At 42.4% G+C, this 23,252-nt stretch overlaps 2 protein-coding genes across 3 annotated transcripts in view; both read right to left on the bottom strand.

Moving 5' to 3' along the window:
* Positions 1–11,034: 11,034 nt before the first annotated feature.
* On the bottom strand, positions 11,035–18,142 carry PTS (6-pyruvoyltetrahydropterin synthase). Its single transcript, XM_072729830.1, has 6 exons — positions 18,006–18,142; positions 16,523–16,602; positions 15,244–15,266; positions 14,810–14,866; positions 12,217–12,287; positions 11,035–12,026 (listed from the first exon to the last, which is right to left on the bottom strand). Exons 1-6 carry the CDS (start codon positions 18,095–18,097, stop codon positions 11,903–11,905), a joined length of 447 nt encoding a protein of 148 aa, XP_072585931.1. The 5' UTR covers positions 18,098–18,142; the 3' UTR covers positions 11,035–11,902.
* Positions 18,143–21,372: 3,230 nt separating this feature from the next.
* The window catches only part of BCO2 (beta-carotene oxygenase 2), a 46,068-nt gene continuing 44,188 nt past the window's right edge, over positions 21,373–23,252 (bottom strand). For both annotated transcript variants that reach the window (XM_072729806.1, XM_072729807.1), the window contains exon 12: positions 21,373–22,587. In XM_072729806.1, coding sequence (XP_072585907.1) covers positions 22,474–22,587 — 114 coding nt within the window. In that variant the 3' untranslated portion in view covers positions 21,373–22,473. The remainder of the gene's footprint in view (positions 22,588–23,252) is intronic.

Here is a 23,252-nt window from a genome sequence, read left to right on the forward strand (position 1 = left end):
GGACCTTGTACACATTACTACCTTCTGTGTGACTCAGTTTCTCCATCTGTAAATTAAGGAGAAATATAGTAGCTACCCACACGCCCTTGTGGAGATTAAGTCAGTTAATACATATAAAGCATGTGGAACAGTACCTGGCACAAAGTAAGCATATATAATTATCTAATGCCTAAAAAGGCATCACAAATGATATACTGATGTGCAAGAAAGCCAAGTATTGTACCCATATAAATATGTGCAAATAAAATGGTACCTATTACAAGGATTACAAGTACTAACATGTAACTCTTTTTTCTTTTTTAATATTTTATTTATCCATGAGAGACACACAGAAAGAGGCAGAGACATAGGCAGAAGGAAGCCTAATGCAGGACTCAATCCCAGGACCCCAGGATCACAACCTGAGCCAAAGGCAGATGCTCAACTACTGAGCCACCCAGGTGCCCCACTAGGTCCCCACTAACGTGTAACTCTTACAAGAAATGGTTCATGTCCGACTTTCCAGTCTTTCTCCACAGCCCCATCACCGCCCTTCAAGCTTCTAAGTAAAATGCCTCCTTGTGTGCCAGGTCTGTTCCTTTCTACAGAGAAACTAAACTGTTGGTGAGGGGTTTAATTCTTCTACATAATAGTTAAGAGAGAGGGTGGAGAAGAAAGAGAGAAGCCAAGTTTGGGATGAGTATTGTGGGGGCTGAGATGGAAAGGAGCCTCTACAGGCCGAGCTGAGGCTAAGGGATTTCCCAAGAGCTGCTCTAGGTTACAAACCGGTTACCTCTTCGTGTCCTTCAAGGCATACAAGTGAAAATAAGAATTATTTTACTTCTGATGGCTGAAATGTTATTTCTTTGACTGCAGCTCAGCCGTGAAACTGGGACATACGGACCACCCCCCCCCCACCCTGCTTTTATATATGTTATGTCCATGTATATAGATAGAATGAAGTTAAATATATATACCTGATAGAAGTGGGGAATAACTTCTGCAAAAACCCACACATTTATATATGCATATGCATATAACCTGTATGTAAAAATAGACTTTAGGTTCAGATGCTTGAGTTCAACAAACTCAAAAAGCCTTTGGCTAAAGGAACAAAATATGTAGATAGTACATTTAAAGAGCTTGGGAAAATTTTTTAATTGTTAATTGAGTCTTTTTCTCCTTTCTCTATTTCTTTTCTTTCCTTTCTTTTTTTTTTTCAAGCCAAACAAATTTAGGTTCAAATCCCAGCTCTTCCACCTAATGAGTAACTTTGAATAAGACCCTTCATCCCCTTAGACCCCAGATTTCTCAGTGGACTGGAGCCTCCTCCCACCTCACAGAGCCACAGTGACGGAGATGCTGGACACAGAGTGGTGAGCATAATGTTAAGCCAATCAATACCAACAACCTTAATTTGGTTAACAACACAATCTCCATGAGGGTGGAAAACATTATACCCCACAATTTGGTTCAGTTGCATACTTTTTTTTTCCTTTTCTAAATAGTTTTCTAGAATGGAGAATGGAGCCTTGACCAGTGTTGCCACAGATCTATTTAGTTCTACACTCTGCAAAAAATCCTGCTTTTAGGAGCCAACCAGATGGAATGATAAAAAGCATTGTTTGTGATACTACCAGCTAAGGCTCTCTCTGCCTGGGGCAAACCTACTCCCCACCAATCTTCCCACCAATCTTTATGGTTTATCCTGCCATTAAAGGGAGTACCTTGTCCGTGAGCACCAGTCTAAGGGCAGCTACCAAATGATGGTGTGGCCATGAGGATACAAATTTACTAAAAGATCCTCGATTCAGAAAGCTGGCTTGTCTTTAGTTAAGGTAGTAGTTGAGGACTAAAATAATTCTTACTCACAAATGGAAATGGAAAATCTCCAGGAAGACAAAATCAGTCATATAACTAAGTCTGGAGAAATACTTAGGGGATTTTATTTTTATTTTGTGGTGGTTGTCTTCTAAATGGAAATACATAAAGAATAACACCTATGGGAAGTATCCTCGAAATTTCAGTATTAAATCTCAAAATGTTTACCTAACCAGGTTCAACCTGTTCTTTGGAGATGGCAGGCGATTTTACACATTGAATAACTAATTAATCAGCACCTGCTGGGTAGTTGGGCTCTAGGCTAGGTTCTGGCGAAAGGAGAGTAATAAGGCAATGCTGAGATCTCCATGATCAGGAAAGACAGTAAACCAGTAAGCAAATAAATGAGACAAAAGGAAATATAGGTAAAAGTTTTGAGACTGCGAGAAAGGGGAGTATATAGGAATTACAACAGAAAATAACAAGGTGGCCAAGGAAGGCTTCTGCAAGGGGGATCTTTTGGCTGGGATCTGAGAATGATCGGTTTTATGAAGAGGTGGGAGGTGGGGGTGAGGGGGCAGCATTCCAGGCAGAAGGGCAGAAAATACAAAGATCTTGAGGTAGGAATGAAACTGATGTGCTTTAAGACTTGAAAAAAGGCCAGTGTGACCAGCTCTCCAGATGGAGGCTGTGGAGAACCAGTGCCTGGGTCATATGAAGCAGAACCCAAAGTTTGGGTTCTGTTTTAAAATCAAGAGAAAGCTTTCAACCAGTAATAGGAGGGAAGAGAGAACTAAAGAAATATGGAAGAGAACCAAAGGGCGAGCAGGAGACCAGCAAAGAGGCCATGTCAATAATCCAGGCAAGAAACAGGGGCAGTTTGGCCAGGGGCAATGGCACTGAAAATGGAGAGATAGACAAAAATCATTGCATATTTTATTTTTTAAAAGATTTTATTTATGTATTCATGAGAGACACAGAGGGAGAGAGAGAGAGGCAGAGACATAGGCAAGGGAGAAGCAGGCTCCCTGCGGGGAGCCCAATGTAGAACTCGATCCCAAGACCCCAGGATCACAACCTGAGCAAAAGGCAAACACTCAACCACTCAGCCACCCAGGTGCCCCAATACTGCTTTTTTTTTTTTAAGATTTTATTTATTTATTCATGAGAGGCACAGAGAGAGAGAAGCAGAGACATAGGCAGAGGGAGAAGTGGATTCCTTGTGCTTAGGAGGGGCATAGAAGGGAGCCCTATGCGAGACTCGATCCCCAGACCTGGATCAGGACCTGAACTGAAGGCAGACACTCAACCACTGAGCCACCCAGGCATCTCTAACATTACATATTTAGAAGTAGAACCAATAGAACTTTCTGATGATTAGAAATAAGTGGTAGGAATCCAGGACAATACCCAGATTTCTGGCTTGAAAAAAAATGGATGGTAGCAGTATTTTCAGGGAAGACTGGCGAAGAATAAAATCTAAAGGAGGAAATTGGGATTTCGCTTTAGGAAATGTTAACTTTGAGATGTCCATGTAGCACCTCGCTACCCAATGGTTCTCTCTGCAGGCAAAGTAAACCTTTAAGAGGTTTACTAGAATCACACTAGCCCTTCTATTTCTTCAGGTTGTCATCAGCCACAGTGATATTTGTGAAAAGTGAAAAGGGTTTTTATACTGAGTTCATACTTTTACTAAATTGGGAGTTTTCATTAATAAACTGGCTGCTTGAAGGTGAACTTGGGCTGACGTGCTGAGGATTTGTTTCTTGGGCATCTTGAAGTACACAAGCCTGGGATGTCATTTCTTTAGCCAACCAGGGGGGAAAAAAAAGGAAGAAAGAAAAAAAAAGGTCAGTGCATTTTTTTTTTAAATGATTAATACTCCTGTCTTGATAGTGACAGAATGCCAGTGGGATTTGGGGGACAGATTCTGAAGGAAGCAAATCAACTGATGAGCTACTTGAAAGCCTAACTGCCGCTTTGAAACTCCTTCCAGCGCACAAACCACCCTCCCCTACTTTTTCTTTTGTGGTGATAGCAGTTCTCTCTGCAGCTATGTGGAGAGTGTTTATCTGGGACAGTTTCCAAAAGTGTCTTGCAACAGAATCTTGCTATAAAGTTAAACTGCGTGAAACTAACAATGATTTTTCTGTGTGCAAGAGAGACTAAAAATATCCCAGACATAACAAAAGCGAAACGAGCACAATCTGTTTCCCACCTTTAAAATAATTCTATTTCCAGAAGGAATATAAAAGTTTGGAATGTAAAAACACACACACACACACACACACACACAAAATGGACACTTACCATAGATCTAGTCTATGAGTAGCCACACATATACAACTGATCGTATTCTGGCCGTTTCTATAACCCACTGGTAGTGACTACATCCAGTTCAGACTAAATGACAGCTGAGTTCTGGTCATTCTGTTCACAGTGATACGGTCAAATTAATTTTTCTCAACTTCTCACCTTAGAGAGGGTTTTAATTTCAAGAATCCCATGCTTTAAAAATCTGTGTATCTCCAAAAGACCGGGATAGTCCCCTGTATATTCTCAGACCATAATGCCTTGAAATTAGAACTTAATCACAACAAGAAGTTTGGAAGGACCACAAACATGGGGAGGTTAAGGACCATCCTGCTAAAAGATGAAAAGGTCAACCAAGAAATTAAGGAAGAATTAAAAAGATTCATGGAAACTAATGAGAATGAAGATACAACCGTTCAAAATCTTTGGGATGCAACAAAAGCAGTCCTGAGGGGGAAATACATCGCAATACAAGCATCCATTCAAAAACTGGAAAGAACTCAAATTCAAAAGCTCACCTTACACATAAAGGAACTAGAGAAAAAGCAACAAATAGACCCCACCCCCAGCAGAAGAAGACAGTTAATTAAAATTCGAGCAGAACTAAATGATATCGAGACCAAAAGAACTGTGGAACAGATCAACAGAACCAGGAGTTGGTTCTTTGAAAGAATTAATAAGATAGATAAACCATTAGCCAACCTTATTAAAAAGAAGAGAGAGAAGACTCAAATTAATAAAATCATGAATGAGAAAGGAGAGATCACTACCAACACCAAGGAAATACAAACGATTTTAAAAACATATTATGAACAGCTGTACGCCAATAAATTAGGAAATCTAGAAGAAATGGACGCATTCCTAGAAAGCCACAAACTACCAAAACTGGAGCAGGAAGAAATAGAAAACCTGAACAGGCCAATAACCAGGGAGGAAATTGAAGCAGTCATCAAAAACCTCCCGAGACACAAGAGTCCAGGGCCAGATGGCTTCCCAGGGGAATTCTATCAAACGTTTAAAGAAGAAATCATACCTATTCTACTAAAGCTGTTTGGAAAGATAGAAAGAGATGGAGTACTTCCAAATTCGTTCTATGAGGCCAGCATTACCTTAATTCCGAAACCAGACAAAGACCCCACCAAAAAGGAGAATTACAGACCAATATCCCTGATGAACATGGATGCAAAAATTCTCAACAAGATACTAGCCAATAGGATCCAACAACACATTAAGAAAATTATTCACCATGACCAAGTAGGATTTATCCCCGGGACACAAGGCTGGTTCAACACTCGTAAAACCATCAATGTGATTCACCATATCAGCAAGGGAAAAGCCAAGAACCATATGATACTCTCATTAGATGCAGAGAATGCATTTGACAAAATACAGCATCCATTCCTGATCAAAACCCTTCAGAGTGTTGGGATAGAGGGAACTTTCCTCGACATCTTAAAAGCCATTTACGAAAAGCCCACAGCAAATATCATTCTCAATGGGGAAGCACTGGGAGCCTTTCCCCTAAGATTAGGAACAAGACAGGGATGTCCACTCTCACCACTGCTATTCAACATAGTACTGGAAGTCCTCGCCTCAGCAATCAGACAACAAAAAGACATTAAAGGCATTCAAATTGGCAAAGAAGAAGTCAAACTCTCCCTCTTCGCCGATGACATGATACTCTACATAGAAAACCCAAAAGCCTCCACCCCAAGATTGCTAGAACTCATACAGCAATTTGGTAGCGTGGCAGGATACAAAATCAATGCCCAGAAATCAATGGCATTTCTATACACCAACAATGAGACTGAAGAAAGAGAAATTAAGGAGTCAATCCCATTTACAATTGTACCCAAAAGCATAAGATACCTAGGAATAAACCCAACCAAAGAGGTAAAAGATCTATACCCTAAAAACTATAGAACACTTCTGAAAGAAATTGAGGAAGACACAAAGAGATGGAAAAATATTCCATGCTCCTGGATTGGCAGAATTAATATTGTAAAAATGTCAGTGTTACCCAGGGCAATTTACACGTTTAATGCAATCCCTATCAAAATACCATGGACTTTCTTCAGAGAGTTAGAACAAATTATTTTAAGATTTGTGTGGAATCAGAAAAGACCCCGAATAGCCAGGGGAATTTTAAAAAAGAAAACCATAGCTGGGGGCATCACAATGCCAGATTTCAGGTTGTACTACAAAGCTGTGGTCATCAAGACAATGTGGTACTGGCACAAAAACAGACACATAGATCAATGGAACAGAATAGAGAACCCAGAAGTGGACCCTGAAATGTATGGTCATCTAATATTCGATAAAGGAGGAAAGACTATCCATTGGAAGAAAGACAGTCTCTTCAATAAATGGTGCTGGGAAAATTGGACATCCACATGCAGAAGAATGAAACTGGACCACTCTCTTTCACCATACACAAAGATAAACTCAAAATGGATGAGAGATCTAAATGTGAGACAAGAGTCCATCAAAATCATAGAAGCGAACACAGGCAACACCCTTTTTGAACTCGGCCACAGTAACTTCTTGCAAGATACATCCACAAAGGCAAAAGAAACAAAAGCAAAAATGAACTACTGGGACTTCATCAAGATAAGAAGCTTTTGCACAGCAAAGGATACAGTCAACAAAACTAAAAGACAACCTACAGAATGGGAGAAGATATTTGCAAATGACATATCAGATAAAGGGCTAGTTTCCAAAATCTATAAAGAACTTATTAAACTCAACACCAAAGAAACAAACAATCCAATCATGAAATGGGCAAGACATGAAGAGAAATCTCACAGAGGAAGACATGGACATGGCCAACATGCACATGAGAAAATGCTCTGCATCACTTGCCATCTGGGAAATACAAATCAAAACCACAATGAGATACCACCTCACACCAGTGAGAATGGGGAAAATTAACAAGGCAGGAAACAACAAATGTTGGAGAGGATGCGGAGAAAAGGGAACCCTCTTACACTGTTGGTGGGAATGTGAACTGGTGCAGCCACTCTGGAAAACTGTGTGGAGGTTCCTCAAAGAGTTAAAAATAGACCTGCCCTACGACCCAGCAATTGCACTGTTGGGGATTTACCCCAAAGATTCAGATGCAATGAAACGTCGGGACACCTGCACCCCGATGTTTCTATCAGCAATGTCCACAATAGCCAAACTGTGGAAGGAGCCTCGGTGTCCATCGAAAGATGAATGGATAAAGAAGATGTGGTTTATGTATACAATGGAATATTACTCAGCAATTAGAAACGACAAATACCCACCATTTGCTTCAACGTGGATGGAACTGGAGGGTATTATGCTGACTGAAATAAGTCAATCGGAGAAGGACAAACAGTGTATGTTCTCATTCATTTGGGGAATATAAATAGTGAAAGGGAATATAAAGGAAGGGAAAAGAAATGTTGGGAAATATCAGGAAGGGAGACAGAACATAAAGACTCCTAACTCGGGGAAACGAACTAGGGGTGGTGGAAGGGGAGGAGGGCGGGTGTTGGAGGGGAATGGGTGACGGGCACTGAGGGGGAGACTTGACGGGATGAGCACTGGGTGTTTTTCTGTATGTTGGCAAATTGAACACCAATAAAAATTAATTAAAAAAAATAAAAAATAAAAAATAAAAATCTGTGTATCTACCCACAAAACCCACCATGCTCATTGGAAACAACCACTGCTGCTCGGATATTTCACTCCTATAAAAGGAAATGGGTTTTAATCCCCTGGTGGCGGGAGAAAAGGGCATGACAGCGCCCCCTCCCCATACTTACCTCCCCAGCCACCTCTCCTGCGGTCCTCGCAACACTTTGCACCTTCCCTAGAGTGTGGGGTGGATTTAGTGAGTTGCTTTTAAGAGACAAAATCTAGAAATGTGATTAGGTCACAAGACTGTGGCCTCCGCCGTGCTGGGGCATGTGCTCACTATCACTCCCTTTCCCTGCCCTTTGCCTGCTCACACTGAAGAAGCAAACTGCCCTGTTGTAAGCTGTTCTATGCAGGGGCCCCTGTGGCAAGAACGGGAGGGAGGAACTGAGGGCTCAGACCAACAACCCCACAAGGAACTGAGCCCTGTCAACAATCCCATGAGCTGGCAGCTGACCCTTCCTAATCCAGCCTGGGGATAGATGACTGCAGCCAGTCAGTGACCCTGGGCCAGAGGTCCCAGCAGGGACTCATCCAGACTTCTGGCACATTCCAACTGTGATAATAATGATAAATGTGCAGTTTTGAGCCACGATGTTGGGGTAATATGCTATGTAGCAGTAGATAACTAGCCCACTCCCCTTGCAGAGTGGGCATAAGGATAACGTGAGGTAATATAAAAAGTACTGAGCAAAATGCCTGAGGCCACTGCAGGCACTGTGCCGTGTTAGCTCTGCCCTCCTTCCCTGCCGCTCCACTGCCTGAGCCCTGACAGTTCTAGCCACCATCACCTCACATCTGGATCCCCATAATGGCTTTGCAACTGATTTCATTACTTCATCACTTCCAGCCAGTGATCCTCCTTAAAAAGCAAACAAATTTCAACAGCTCCTTATTTCTCAGAGGTTAAGAACCAAACTGATACTCAAGGCCTCCAGATTGTCCCCATCCTATATTTCCTAGCCTGCTTGCATCTCATCACCCTTCTATTAAAATAAATCTATTTGCTCTGCCCCAAATATACTTGGTCCATTCCCACCAGCATCCTCATGAAGGAACTGTACCCATCCAGTACATATTCCTTCCTTTCTCCTGAACTCCCAAGGCCACCCTCCCTACCCCATCACTTCAAGGACCATTCAGGACTGACCTTCTCTACTAAGCTTTTCCAAACCTCATCACCCCCATGATAACCTTCTTCCTTGTCTAATTTAATATATACTCCTTTAGTATTTAAAATCACAAAGATATAAAATCTGACAACAGGCAGAAGCAACTTTGGAAAGCATCAGGTCCAAGCATTCATTTTATGAAGAAACTAAGGCTCTAAGACGAGAGGGACAATACCTGAACAGTCATGAGGACCAGAATTCAAGCCTCGAAACTCTCACGTTATTCTATTCTAGAAACATTTACCAAGTGCCTATTATGTATATGGGACCACAAAATTTCAACAGTTTCTATCAATATGCCATTCATTTATTTAATCAACAAAAAAAATTACTGGATACTCTGCTTAGAATAAAGAGTCTGCCCACAAGAAATTTAGGGTAGTGAGAACACAAAAAGGTAAAGCAATAGTTATTTTTTTTTAATTTTATTTATTTATGATAGTCACACAGGGAGAGAGAGAGAGAGAGGCAGAGACACAGACAGAGGGAGAAGCAGGCTCCATGCACCGGGAGCCCGACGTGGGATTTGACCCCAGGTCTCCAGGATCGTGCCCTGGGCCAAAGGCAGGTGCCAAACCGCTGCGCCACCCAGGGATCCCAGCAATAGTTATTAATACAGCTCAATTAGGGTCTCTGACAGCAGGTTCTAAGAAGACATAAAAAATCACCTACAGGGGCAGCCTGGGTGGCTCAGCGGTTTAGCATTGCCTTCAGCCCAGGGCCTGATCCTGGGGACCCAGGATTGAGTCCCACATCAGGCTCCCTGCATGGAGCCTGCTTCTCCCTCTGTGTCTCTGCTTCTGTGTGTGTGTGTGTGTGTGTGTGTGTGTCTCATGAATAAATAAAATCTTTAAAAAAAATCACCTACATAATATCTTAACTCATTCTCTCCATTTGATAGACAGATTTCTCACTTTTCTAAGGAGAACAAGTAGAAAAAAAAATGTTCTCTCAAAGCAATTTATGAACAGCAAACACCTGGAATTTCCATGCTACTATGAAAAATAATGTTTTCCTAATGATTTCTATATCAGATCTACAAAATTAGATCTATTAAAAAAAATCTTTGGGGCACCTGGATGGCTCAGTAGGTGAAGCATCTGCTTTCAGCTCAGTTCATGATCGCAGGGTCCTGGGATAAAGCCCCATGTCTGGCTCCCTGCTCAGTGGGGAATCTGCTTCTCCCTCTCCCTCTGCTACTCCCTCTGCTTGTGCTCTCTGTCATATAAATAAATAAAAATCTTTTTTAAAAAATCCTCAAATATACATACACTATCCTATTACCCTTTGTTTAGAGTCTGTGTTTAGGAGTCAGATAGACCCTGAGTGTCAAACCCTCAGTTTGCTATCTATTTGCTGGCTGATCTTAGGCAAGTGGCTTAAACCCTCTTAATTTTAATTTTCTCATCTGTAAAATGGGAATAATATGCACCTTGCATGGTATCTGTGGGAATTAAAAATCCTGTCTTTTAAGTAATCAATATAGAATAAACACGCATACATAACAAAAATTGTGTCTGACTACTAAAACACATTCAAATTTAATTAAGTGGGCATTGCACTATTACCAAAATTTATTATAAAATTCCTGCATTACTAACTCTCCAAAATATTTTTTTTAATTTTTTAAAATTTTTTTACTTATTTACTTGAAAGAGAGAAAGCACAAGTGGGGTGAAGGGCAGAGGGAAAAGCAGACTCCCTGCTAAGCAGGGAGCTAGACAACGTAGGGTTCAGAGAAGGGATGTAAGCCAGGGACTCCAGGATCATGATGAATCATTGTTGAAAACAGATGCTTAACCAACTGAGCCACCCAGGCACCCCCTAACTCTCCAAAATTACAGCACACTCCTTTGAAAAATTTTCTAGTATAGTAATCACCGCACAAGTCTTTTTACTATTTTCAGGCAGCAACATTCTGAAAATCTATTGTGTACTAGCTGCTATGTGGAGAGAAAAATAAAACCCTATGTTTAAGAAGTTTAGAATACAAATGAGTACACAGGAGAGAACAATTCTTTGGGTAAACCAAGCAAATATATTCTTGTGGATTTAGTCATGAAGAAAAGATACCAGATGCCAAGAATACAGTTCAACTTAAGCAGGTAGAAGTTTAATGATCAGAACAAAATGAGGTCAGTTAGGAAAAACTGTATATAAGAGATGCATTAAAGTATAATATATCCTTTTCATGTTATTTAATAAGATTTAGTATATGTGACTATTCTTCAGTTTTCTGAATTAAAATTGTTCAGGTGGCCATAAGGTCTGGAAACATACACAAATATACATAATAGTCCAATGATATTCCAACAAATGTTCAATGAACATGCTGTTCCTCACTAGCAATTCATAGTTCAACAAGATGTGCAAAACTGCAGTCAACAATTTCACTTAAAGCAGTATTTTCATCAATCCTTGTATATCCACCTACAACACATTGCCAAGGTGATCTGTGTGTCTCATTTTCACTGAATAAACTTGTGCCCTTACATATCTGAGAAGTAATCAAGGAAGAAGTATATGTTGTCAGTTTCTGGACTCTGTGGTCACCTGTATTTTTAAGTTTCACCTCCTATAAGTCTTATAAACATTTCTGCCATTTATATTACACCAAAAAAAATGAGTATTAAAAATGAGATAACGGAAAAACAAAAATTGATCTATTTTGCTTTCAAACTCCACACCACAACATTTTACTGAAAATGAAGTGATTTTTAATCTATAGATAAAAGACTCTCTAAATGATAATCCGAATGTTTTACAAGTTTGGTTTTAAGATATATTTCAATTACAACAGGTCCTACACACAATGATTTCAATCAATCGGGCACTCTAGAACACAGTGTGAAGGCATAACAAGTATGTGATGACTTCTTAATAGTCCAGGGGGATGAAGACCTTTTTCAAATATAGAAAGAAATTAGTCTTTCTATAGTATTATCTCCTAAAAGCTACTCTCCTTTATAGACAACAATATTATTGTCAGTTTCATATACTTTTACTTTATAAAGAACTCCCAGAGGAAGAAATTTCTGGAGGCTTTCCCAGATATATACAGCTACATTTTCTGTTGTGCTGTAGGAAAAAAAAGAAAGAAGATCAAAGACAAATATACAAAATTTCACGTTTGATATTTATAGAGAACAGAAATTCTAGATGTTAAAAGAGAATATTAAAACTTCAGAAATTATGCAGCAGTCAGATAAAATGTTAACAGCAATTCTTCTTTCTTACTATGTACTTAAGGCAAGATGATCAGACTCACCTTACCACATCTGCAAAGTATGGTACATCCAGATCCAGATTCTTGTGATCAAGGGGCTTCATAATTGCCTCCTATAGACAAAACAAAGGAAGGATACCACTCATTCCCTTTCAGACTCAAATTCCAAAGTGTTCTATCTTCACCCCCTAAAACTTACCTCGTCAGTTAGCCACTAACTCAATACTTTTAAGAACTTCCTCCTTGTCTCAATGCTTAAAGTTGAAAAATAAAGCAAGGCCCGGATCTCCACCATGACTAGTTCTCCTTATTAACAAACACAAAGAGGTAAGAAACTAACAAGTACAGGAGGATTCACTGGAGCTTTCTTGGAACCAGCCACTATGGTTCAGAACTGAGTTTAACACCTTGTGACTGGCTGTCCCAAAAATTACCAAAAACACTTCTCCATACAGTCTTCCCTTCTGCATGCACAGAGCCACAATGTCATTAGGGTCCAGTGAGTAGTACATTTTACAAAGCAGACTAAGTGAAATTATGTAAGCAGTTCTAAATTTCTGCTATGAGGAGTAATTTAAGAATGGTCTTGGACACTTGGGAGGAAAAAAATGTAAATCTGTGGAGACCATTGTTTCCTAATGTTTATATATATTAACACAATGTTTTCCCTTGTTAGTGGCAAGGGCAGTAACTGCCTTATTCTAACTTTTTACTTTTAGCTATTGTACAAAATCTATGCATTTGAAAAACAATCTAATTTTCCAGTGGTATTGATCCCAGAATGGTACATTAATAATAATGGTAATCATTTTTTGAGCAAAACCAGAACCATATAAAAAAGTCTTTTTTTTTTTTTTTTTTTTAAGAGTTAAGTCTTAAATAGCCTGTAAAACAAATCAAATGAAAGGCTGTTCTACATGGAAATCAAGAAAATACCTGTTTTCTCTTCAAATCCAGTTCGGGTCCCAACTTTTCTGTCAATGCTTCTTTCACAGGCTCCTTCTGATTTTACTATCTAAGCCACAATGAGCTACTGTTACTGATGGGGCTGCGTGGTGTCCCTCAGACACACAAAGTGGGGAAGAGTCCTCTCCAGAGAACCTCTCCTCTAGCACGTGGTCATATGCATGCATGGGACACCTCATACTTCCTATACTGTTGTCTTGTATTGTACAGCACTGTGTCCATATATATTTTATGTCCCCAATAAATGTAAAAATTCTGTCTTCATAGCTTTCCTAAAGTATTTGGAATACACTGAATCTTTTATTCATTTGTTCTTTTTTTAAAGATTTATTTAACTATGTGAGAGAAGAGTGTGTGAGCAGGGGAAGAACCAAAGGGAGAGAGAATCCTGAAGCAGACTCTGCTGAATGCAGAATCCAATGCAGGGCCAATCCCAGCTCCCTGAGACCACGACCTGAGCTAAAATCAAGAGTCAGTTCACCCAACCGACTGAGCCACCCAGGTGCCCTCCTTATTCATTTATTCAGCCGAACCTTACTGACCATTTATTACTGTTTGCCTCTTAGAAAAAGCACTCTGCGGGGAAGGACTTTGTCACACTCATCTGTGTACTCCTGATACTTAGCCCGAAAACTGATAGTGGACAAACTTGCTGAATATACAGATGATAAGTACCATGGAAGCAGTAATGATCATTAATAGCATTTTTATGAGACAAATGTCAGATTCTAAAACAAGAGTAAGGAGCAGAGGGGATGCCTGGGTGGCTCAGTCAATTCAGTGTCTGCCTTGGGCTCAGGTCATGGTCAGGGTCCTGGGATCAAGCCCTGAATCTGGCTCCCTGCCTCGAGGGGGGCCCTGCTTCTCCCGCTCCCTCTGCCTACTGCTCCCCCATTTGTGCTCTCTGTCATATAAAATAAATAAAATCTTAAAAAAAAGAGAGAGAGAGAGAGAAAGGAGCAGAGTTTAAGTGAAGAAATGAACAAATAGATAAAATGATGGAATCATAAAAACAGAGCTGGACGGAAGGAAGTCCACTCCCAACTTTGTAAAAGACTCACCACACAACCTAAGGCAAGTCAGTTAACTCTTCCGCCTCTCTTAGTCTTAATCTATGGAATGAAAAAGTTGGTTTAGATAATCTCTAAGGAAAAAAAAAAAGATAATCTCTAAGGTCTCTGACCAGGCAGGATTTCTATGATACAGTCAGCAAGTCTTTGAATTCCTTCTTCTATGTCATCCCTATGGTGAACTGCCTCAGTGAATTTAAAACTAGAGTGAATAACACAGGGTAGTGTTAAAGATCTATGATCAAAGGCATAAGGAAAATCCAGAGAAGGAAAAGAAAGCTTCAAGGGAAAAGCTGTGTCTTGAAAGAAAGGCAGAATCTGTTACGCAGAGGAAATTGAGATACGCCAGCAAGAAATACAAGATGAGCCTGTTACTGCTATTCCCATCATTGCAATACAACTGGGACTTCTTTCCTTTAAATCACCCAAACACCTTTAGAAAAACATGAGAATGGTTCCTCCAACTACTTCCCTACTCCCATACCCAATTCCACTCACAAGGTCATGGAACCTCTGCAGGTACTTGGTTGGGGAGTGATAAGGGGGCCATCCAATATACTTAGAGGACCATACATAATAATCATCCACCATGATGTTACCTCCATATATTCTTTGAGGTCGGTCAAATTCATAACCATTCCTGTAACAGGATCAATCTAAAGAATAAACAAAGGTGAATGTTAATCTAATATTATCTTCATATTTAAACCTCTGTTAAATTATTAAAGGCTATACAATGTGCAGAAATTGTGCCCACATCTGCCTTCATTCCCGGGACATTGATCTCAGTATGGAAACACCTGGTGCTCCAGGAGCCCCTTTCATGGTACTACTCTTCAACCTGTCCACAGATAGCACATTACAGATAACCCTCTGGGAAAGGAAAGGCCTGGAATGCCAGCAGCTCACCACACACAAAGGCCAACACTGAAGCAATATTGATTTGAACAGAATTTTTCAACACAGAATCCATCACGTTGGCTGAAAGAGCCCAGCAATCTGCACAAATCACACAGCTATTTTCAGCACGTACCTCTCCATGCACTGTCACCACAACTATGGGAAAGAAAACAGAATACCAAAAAACCACATGACTTTCAACAGAAAACAGCCAAACACAAGTTAACAACATAAATTAAGTATTAGATCTCTGCCCTGCAAAGTTCTATTTATATTTTCCCTAAAACAGCAGTTCCTTTGGTTCAGATCTTTTTATCAACCAAAACAAGACTTGGCCAAGACAGAGAAGCTTAGCAGGAGCTTTGTTTAGGCAGAGGAGCCCAGCCAAAGCCAGAAAGGGTGTACACTGTGCTTATGAATTTGATGCACTATGTAGGAATGTCCACTAGATAGTGAGATGCTGCTTGATCACTGCCTGCAAAAGTAGAAAATGCACAGGAAGACATCTAGCAACACATGGAGATGGCCCAATAGTGGGCAACACCTTTCTCAGCAAGGAAAACCACGACTGACCTAAAACTCTGATCCCTTTTCTCACAGGACCTATATACCGTTCAAGGTGATGCTTTGTAAGTTAACAAAGTGCTTGTCTGAAGCACTTGAAAAATGATGATGATAGCATTTTACAAATTAGTGACCTTTATATATGCTTTTCAGCTTTATACAAACACCATTAGGTATTATTATGTGATAAGTGAGCAAACTAAGAATGATAAATATCATAGAAAACGTAAGAGACAATAACTAAACTAGAAATTCTGATCTTCCTATACCTTTTGAATCTTTTTACTCTACTGAACTATACGTTGTTCATACTCTATAGCTTACAGGGCTGTTCTTTTGAGATATCAGCTTTATCTCAAAGAATCAAGTCTCTTATAGTCACATAAATTATTTTCTTGGAACACTGCCGCCAGTATTAGATCCAACCTATTTTCCTGCCATACAGCTATTCCTAGCCAATATCTCCCTTTTGTCGGTCATTATTTACTCAAAGAATACAATCTAATTTTTTTTAATACAATCTAATTTTAACATTAGCCTCAGCAATACCTAATTAGAAGGAAGTACGGTGCCAAAAGAATCTCATTATGCACACTAAGGCCAAGGGGGAAGAAAAACCTGTTTAAACCATTCATTATCTCTAAGAGAGCAGATGCTTGCAAGGTAAAATTTAAGACACATCCAACCAAGGTAACAGATTTTTTTTTCATTCTGAACTTCCAGGTAACTTCTCATTTAAGGCTCAAATATGCTTTGTCCGTAAAGTTTCTTACTTATTAAAACTGTATTTGCTGATCATACTTTCATCCTTATTGGAAGGGCTAAAATTTCATCAGTTTTTCTCTCACCTTTATAATTGTGCCCATGGCCATTTGGATTGTTGCATTTCCCAAACAGTTTCAAGTTTTCTTCATTACTCAGAGATTTGCTGACCAAAAAAAAAAAAAAAAAAAATTTACATGACACAAGTTCAGACACCTTCTCTGTTTCCTATGTTTATTTGCTCTTGCCTTTGAAAAGCTTCACAATTTATTATTACCTTAGCTCACCAAAGGGAGAGTCATAAATCAACTGGACTTCATTGTTCAGCTTTCCGTCAGGAACCAGTGTATGCCCCCTAATTGGGCTACTCTACGGCACAAATGAGCATCAACCCAGCCCACACCCTTGTTCTATGGCAAGACTCCAACTCATCTAGATGCTCAAGTCCCTCTCCTGAAAAACAGTTCCATGACCTACTCCATCTCCTCTTTAACAACCTTGCATGGAGGCACCTGCGCGGCTCAGTGGTTGAACGTCTGCCTTTGACTCAGGTCGTGATCCCGGGGTCCTGGAATCGAGTCCTGCATGGGGCTCCCTGCCGGAGGAGCCTGCTTCTCCCTCTGCCTGTGTCTCTGCCTCTCTCACGAATGAATAAAATCTTTTCTAAAAACCTCATTTCTCCTGAAAAATAATTACATGACCCACTACCTCTCCTCTTTCACGATCTCGCACTATCAGGCCTTAACCACTGCCCGTTGGCCACTTCGCCAATCCCAAGAGCGGGATTCAAATTAGGTGAAACTTTTAAAAATCACAATACTCAGCTGTAGTTCTGGACAGAAAACAATTTTCTTTTTCTTTTTTTTTTTTTAAATTGTATTTATTTATTCACGAGAGACACAGAGAGAGGCAGAGACACAGGCGGAGGGAGAAGCAGGCTCCATGCAGGGAGCCCACGCGGGACTCGTCCCGGGTGCCCAGGGTCACGCCCCGGCCTGCAGGCGGCGCTAAACCCGCGACCACCCAGGGATTCCCGTAGGAAACAATCTTCTTAATGAATGCTGCTGTGTGTACCTGTCCCATCAACTAAGCATCCTCAGGGAAGCCTAGGTGGGAAGTGGGAACGGCCTGCTCTGGCACGCCCTCCTGGGGCTCTTTCTTCCTTCCCTCCGCTTCCCCGTGGCGCGCCCACGTCTACTTAGAGGCTTCGGCACAACGTGACTTGGCCGAACCCTTCCCAAAGCTGCGCAGGTGACGCGCCCCGGGCACCGCTACCTGCCCAGGGAAGGAACGGGGGGGGGGGGGGGGCCTTGCTGGGAATGCTCCTCGTTCTGCGACGGGGACCGACCGAGGCCACTGCGCCCTCGCAACAGCTCGCCTGGGGCTCCCTGCGTTCAGCGCTGGGACACAGACCTGGGGGCCGCAAGGTCCCGGGACGGCCGCGTGCCCCCGGGCAGCTCTGCTGGGCCCCCGCGCCCCCCGCCGCCTCCGCGCGGCCCCACAGCCGTCGCCGTCACCGGCCCTCCAGGCGCCCCCGGGCCCCGCCCCCCTCCCGGACACCCCCCACACCTGTGGAGTCGGTGGGTGGCGCTGAAGGAGACGAGGCGGGACACCCGCGCCCGGCGGCGCCCCCCGCCCCCGCCGCCGCCCTCCCCGCTCATCGCCTCGCCTGCCCGCGGCGTCAGCGGAGGGGCGGGGCGGGCGGCGCGCCCGCGGCTGCGCAGTGCGGCCGGCGCCCTGGGCCGCTCTGTCCGCCCCGCGCTGCAGCTGGCTCCCCCTGCTGGCCTGGAGGCAGTAAAGCGAGCGTCCCGGAGGGTCGGAGCCTGTTGGCTCCCTGGAGCGGGGTTCAGCCGGGGAACCTCCCCGAGGTCAGAAGAGGTGGCAGGGATGGCTTTCCTTAGGCCTGCCCGGCTTTAGGCCACTGGGTACCCTGGACACTGGAGGGGCCTCTTCGAGGTGCTCTTGCCACTCCCTTCCAGAAAGCCCCGGTTACAGTCACCGCCACCGGCCGCGTATTCTGAGATGAGCCCCGGACGCAAACTACTCAGCATAAAGGGAGCGGGAATTTCAGGGCACATGTGGGACCCCTTGGCTTTCGGAAAGGACACTACCTTTGGACTGTTTGCGAAGAGTCTTCTTACCAGGGGAAATTCTCGAGCTTTCCTGGTCATCCACACACATGAAGCCATTTGTGTGCGAACACACCCAGTCATGAACACACACGCGCACACACGCACACACACGCACACACACCCTAGCGGTCCTCGGTCCCCTGTGGACACCTCCGCACTGAACGGAGCTTGTTTCCTCGCACTTACTTACAAGCAGCACCCACACTACCTGCAGTGGCCAGTCTTAGGCCCCCTCTTTTCTCCATTCATTCCCCCACTAAATACTTACCGAGTAGCTAACCATGCGGCTGGCAGGGCTCCAGGTACTGGGAAGGACAGATTAGACCATGAGAGTGGCAGGCGTACAGCCTCCAAAAGGTGATTTCTCCCAAATGTCTCCTGTCTGCTGCTACATACTCTGCGTTCAGGTATTACCATGGGACCCCTGGGTGGCTCCGCGGTTAAGCCTGCCTTCAGCTCAGGGCGTGACCCTGGAGTCCCTAGATGGAGTCCCACCTTGGGATCCCTGCATGGAGCCCGCTTCTCCCTTTCCCTGTGTCTCTGCCTCTCTCCTTTCTCTTTCTGTGTCTCTCATGAATAAATAAAATCTTTAAAAAAGTATTGCCATGGAGCAACCTTTCTTAACACCTTTTCAGATATTTTTATTCTCTCCCCCACCTCGAGTTCGCCTCGAGGGATGAACTTCGGGAATATCTGAGATAGACACTACCTAGTTCAGTCCTCTCACCAATGGGAAAACACGGGCCCAGAGAAGTGAATTACTCATCCAAGATCCTACAATAAAACAGTATTTCCTGGGCGTTGACCACATCTAGGATAGAACACTTGACTCATTTTGTTGTTTTTTTTTCTTTCTTTCTTTTTTTTAAATTAATTTTTATTGGTGTTCAATTTACCGACATACAGAAAAACACCCAGTGCTCATCCCGTCAAGTGTCCACCTCAGTGCCCGTCACCCATTCCCCTCCAACACCCACCCTCCTCCCCTTCCACCACCCCTAGTTCGTTTCCCCGAGTTAGGAGTCTTTATGTTCTGTCTCCCTTCCTGATATTTCCCAACATTTCTTTTCCCTTCCTTTATATTCCCTTTCACTATTATTCATATTCCCCAAATGAATGAGAACATACACTGTTTGTCCTTCTCCGATTGACTCACTTCACTCAGCATAATACCCTCCAGTTCCATCCACGTTGAAGCAAATGGTGGGTATTTGTCGTTTCTAATTGCTGAGTAATATTCCATTGTATACATAAACCACATCTTCTTTATCCATTCATCTTTCGATGGACACCGAGGCTCCTTCCACAGTTTGGCTATTGTGGCCATTGCTGCTAGAAACATCGGGGTGCAGGTGTCCCGACATTTCATTGCATCTGAATCTTTGGGGTAAATCCCCAACAGTGCAATTGCTGGGTCGTAGGGCAGGTCTATTTTTAACTCTTTGAGGAACCTCCACACAGTTTTCCAGAGTGGCTGCACCAGTTCACATTCCCACCAACAGTGTAAGAGGGTTCCCTTTTCTCCGCATCCTCTCCAACATTTGTTGTTTCCTGCCTTGTTAATTTTCCCCATTCTCACTGGTGTGAGGTGGTATCTCATTGTGGTTTTGATTTGTATTTCCCAGATGGCAAGTGATGCAGAGCATTTTCTCATGTGCATGTTGGCCATGTCCATGTCTTCCTCTGTGAGATTTCTCTTACTTGACTCATTTTGAATGGAGTCCTAAGAATAAAAAATAACAGGGATCCCTGGGTGGTGCAGCGGTTTGGCACCTGCCTTTGGCTCAGGGCGCAATCCTGGAGACCCGGAATCGAATCCCACATCAGGCTCTCGGTGCATGGAGCCTGCTTCTGCCTCTGCCTGTGTCTCTGCCTCTGTGTGTGTGTGTGTGTGTGTGTGTGTGTGTGTGACTATCACAAATAAATAAAAATTTAAAAAAAAAGAATAAAAAATACAAAGCTGAAAGAACTTATGATAAATTGCTGTTATTCAGTTACTGTAGTATGGCATTACATTTGCAGAGCTCTTTCTCTAAATGTTTTTATTAAACGTACTAAATTCACCCTTAGTGATACTGTTATGAGCTCAGTAATGCTCCCCCCAAATTAATGTGTTGAGCCTCCAGTAACTCAAAATATGACTTTATTTGGGAAAGGGTCTTTGCAGATGTAATTAGTTAACAGAAAGTCACTGGAGAGGTCCCTTTCCTTCTTCCTTGTACGTCACATACTCCCTTTCCTTGAGTCTCTAGACACTGCTGAGTGATGAGAGGGGAAGAGGCCCTGCAGAGGCTTTGAAGCCTAGTCAAGTGCTCACTCAATTTACCAAAACTCTCTGCACTGGATTATCAGGCATAGGCTATTACAAAATGTCATTCATCCTTTTTTGTCTTCTCCATCAAGAACCTCATAGTTGGCAGAACCATGGCAGAATTTAGGCACCTTTGGGTCCAAACCTTATGATTGTACTGCTAACCTTTATATGCTTGAACTTCACTCCCTGTGATTAGGATGGAGTTTATAGAGGAAAGACACTTATCAGCTCCACGTACTCCCAGATGTCAGCTAGAATCTCCTCCACCCTTTAGATCCAGATAAGATCTAAAACAATCTTCCACACCTTGTCTGGAAAAGTACAATGCCTTTTTGAGGATTTCTGTGAGATATGAGGGGATTTATGTTCTCTTACGGTGACTTCAGCCTCGAAGCTCCCCCATCTGCTGTATTAGCTCTACTCTGGTATCTTCTCGTCATTCTGTTACTCACTGCTTTTGTTCCGTGTTTCATCAACTCAGACACAAAACTTAGAACTTTCACTTTATTGCTACAATATAAACTCTTACACACAGCATTTGTGTACCTGTGGGAACACTTCACTGAAAAGAACAGGGTTTATGATGTCTGCAGCAACTCCTGAGGATAACTGGGAACAAACTGGCGATCCTGGTCCAGGGTTGTGCATGTATCTAACTGCGAGTTCACAGTTGCCTAGAACTACAGCTCTAGGAGGCTTCCCCAGCAACATTCAACATGTAGAGGGAGGGAGGACAGTGTAACGGGCCTGAAACTGGACTGAAGTTGAGGGAGGAAGTACAACTGAAGGAAAAAGGAACAAGGGATCTTGAAGGTATTGGCAAGAGTGTGGCTTACATGACAGACATATGGCAGATTTGGGCGGTTGTTAAAAACTGGTGGGGGGTTTAGGAATGTAGAGATTATATGGCCTCTAGTGCCACCTGTTGCCCAATTGAATGAAGAACTACCAACTCCTCTTCAATTTCTAGAGAACCATATACCTGGAGATGAGAAGAAATTTTAGTGACATCCCTCAAAACAACCCTCCCAAGACTGAGATGGGGTAGAAGGTGGCCGCTGGCAGTTCAACTGCTGTGCCCTCTGTGGACAGCGGAGAAACAGTGTGGAAGAAAGCTTCTAAGCATGACATAACTGGCTTCCTGTCCTCCCTGGGCCCCTTTGAAGCTGTGCTAATAGGCAGGCTGTGATGGAAGAAACAAAGTGCTTTTTAGAGCTATATTCATATCTCACTATCTACAATTATTTGTATTTTTTTCCCAAGTGTGAGGACCTCTGTCACCCCCCTACCTGGTGGTGGTAATAACACAGCTCTACTTTTTCTTTCGTGTATTCTTATGACCTAGAGGAAGATCTAGCTAGTAAATATAAATTTAAAGCTCTCTTCAAAAGGATGTATCAACACTTGCTTCATGTTTTTAAGGATGAGCCCTAAGAAATTATAAAACCATGACTATCTCAAGAACTGTTTTTAATAGAAATTTTAAAACCAGATGTCTATGGTTTGGAAGGGAAGGTGTTCTTTTTGTTCTCTCTTTTATACAGAATATGTTCATCTCAGAGCTAGTTTCCAGGCATTTCCAGGTGTTCTATCAGGTGGCTACAAAGGTGCCATGGAACCCATAAGGCATTCGCACGGGCACTTCTGCTCGGCCCAGTTCTTCAAAGTTCTTGGCATCCAAGACTAGGAGAAAATTGTTTTCATTCTAGAATAGAAAGACAATACTGAAAATCCTTTTGATCATGTCTTATGCATCTTCCTATCTATCTTCAGCATCTAGCACAGTGCCTTGGCTATCTATACATTGACTAAATGTTTGCTGAATGGCTGAACTAGCCTGAAAAGGAAATCATGGCTGAAGAAGTTCACACAGAGAGTGAAGAAATTAAGTTGTCTATACCAATTACCTTCACAGAATCTCTCAGAGCTTAAGGATCTTTTTACCTGTTCCTTTTCAATCCCCTAAGAGACATAGAATTTTTTTCTTCCAAATTAGAAATGCCTCCATTTCGTGTTACTTTGGAGCTGTACAAAGGGTAGCATTACAAGGCACACTGATATTTGCCCTGGCCTAATTACAGGAGTGGTAAGTACATGGTGTGAGGACAAAGTCCTTCTAGGCCTATGGCAGATATTAGTAATTGATCATAGCACTTTCCTCACTGAACCCTTAAAAAGCCTCAGAATCCTATACCCAGGCAGTCACTAATAACTGATTTGCCACAAGACTGCCTTAGACAAGAAGTTAAAATATCATGATGACTGAGACACTAAGGCTCACCCCATTACACTTTTGGGGCACTCCGATGAAACTGGCAGTACAAATGGTGGCATGAATGTCAGACCAGACATCAGAAGACAGACTGAAAC

The sequence above is a fragment of the Vulpes vulpes genome, chromosome 12, assembly GCF_048418805.1.
Source record: "Vulpes vulpes isolate BD-2025 chromosome 12, VulVul3, whole genome shotgun sequence".
Classification (NCBI taxonomy): Eukaryota; Metazoa; Chordata; class Mammalia; order Carnivora; family Canidae; genus Vulpes; species Vulpes vulpes.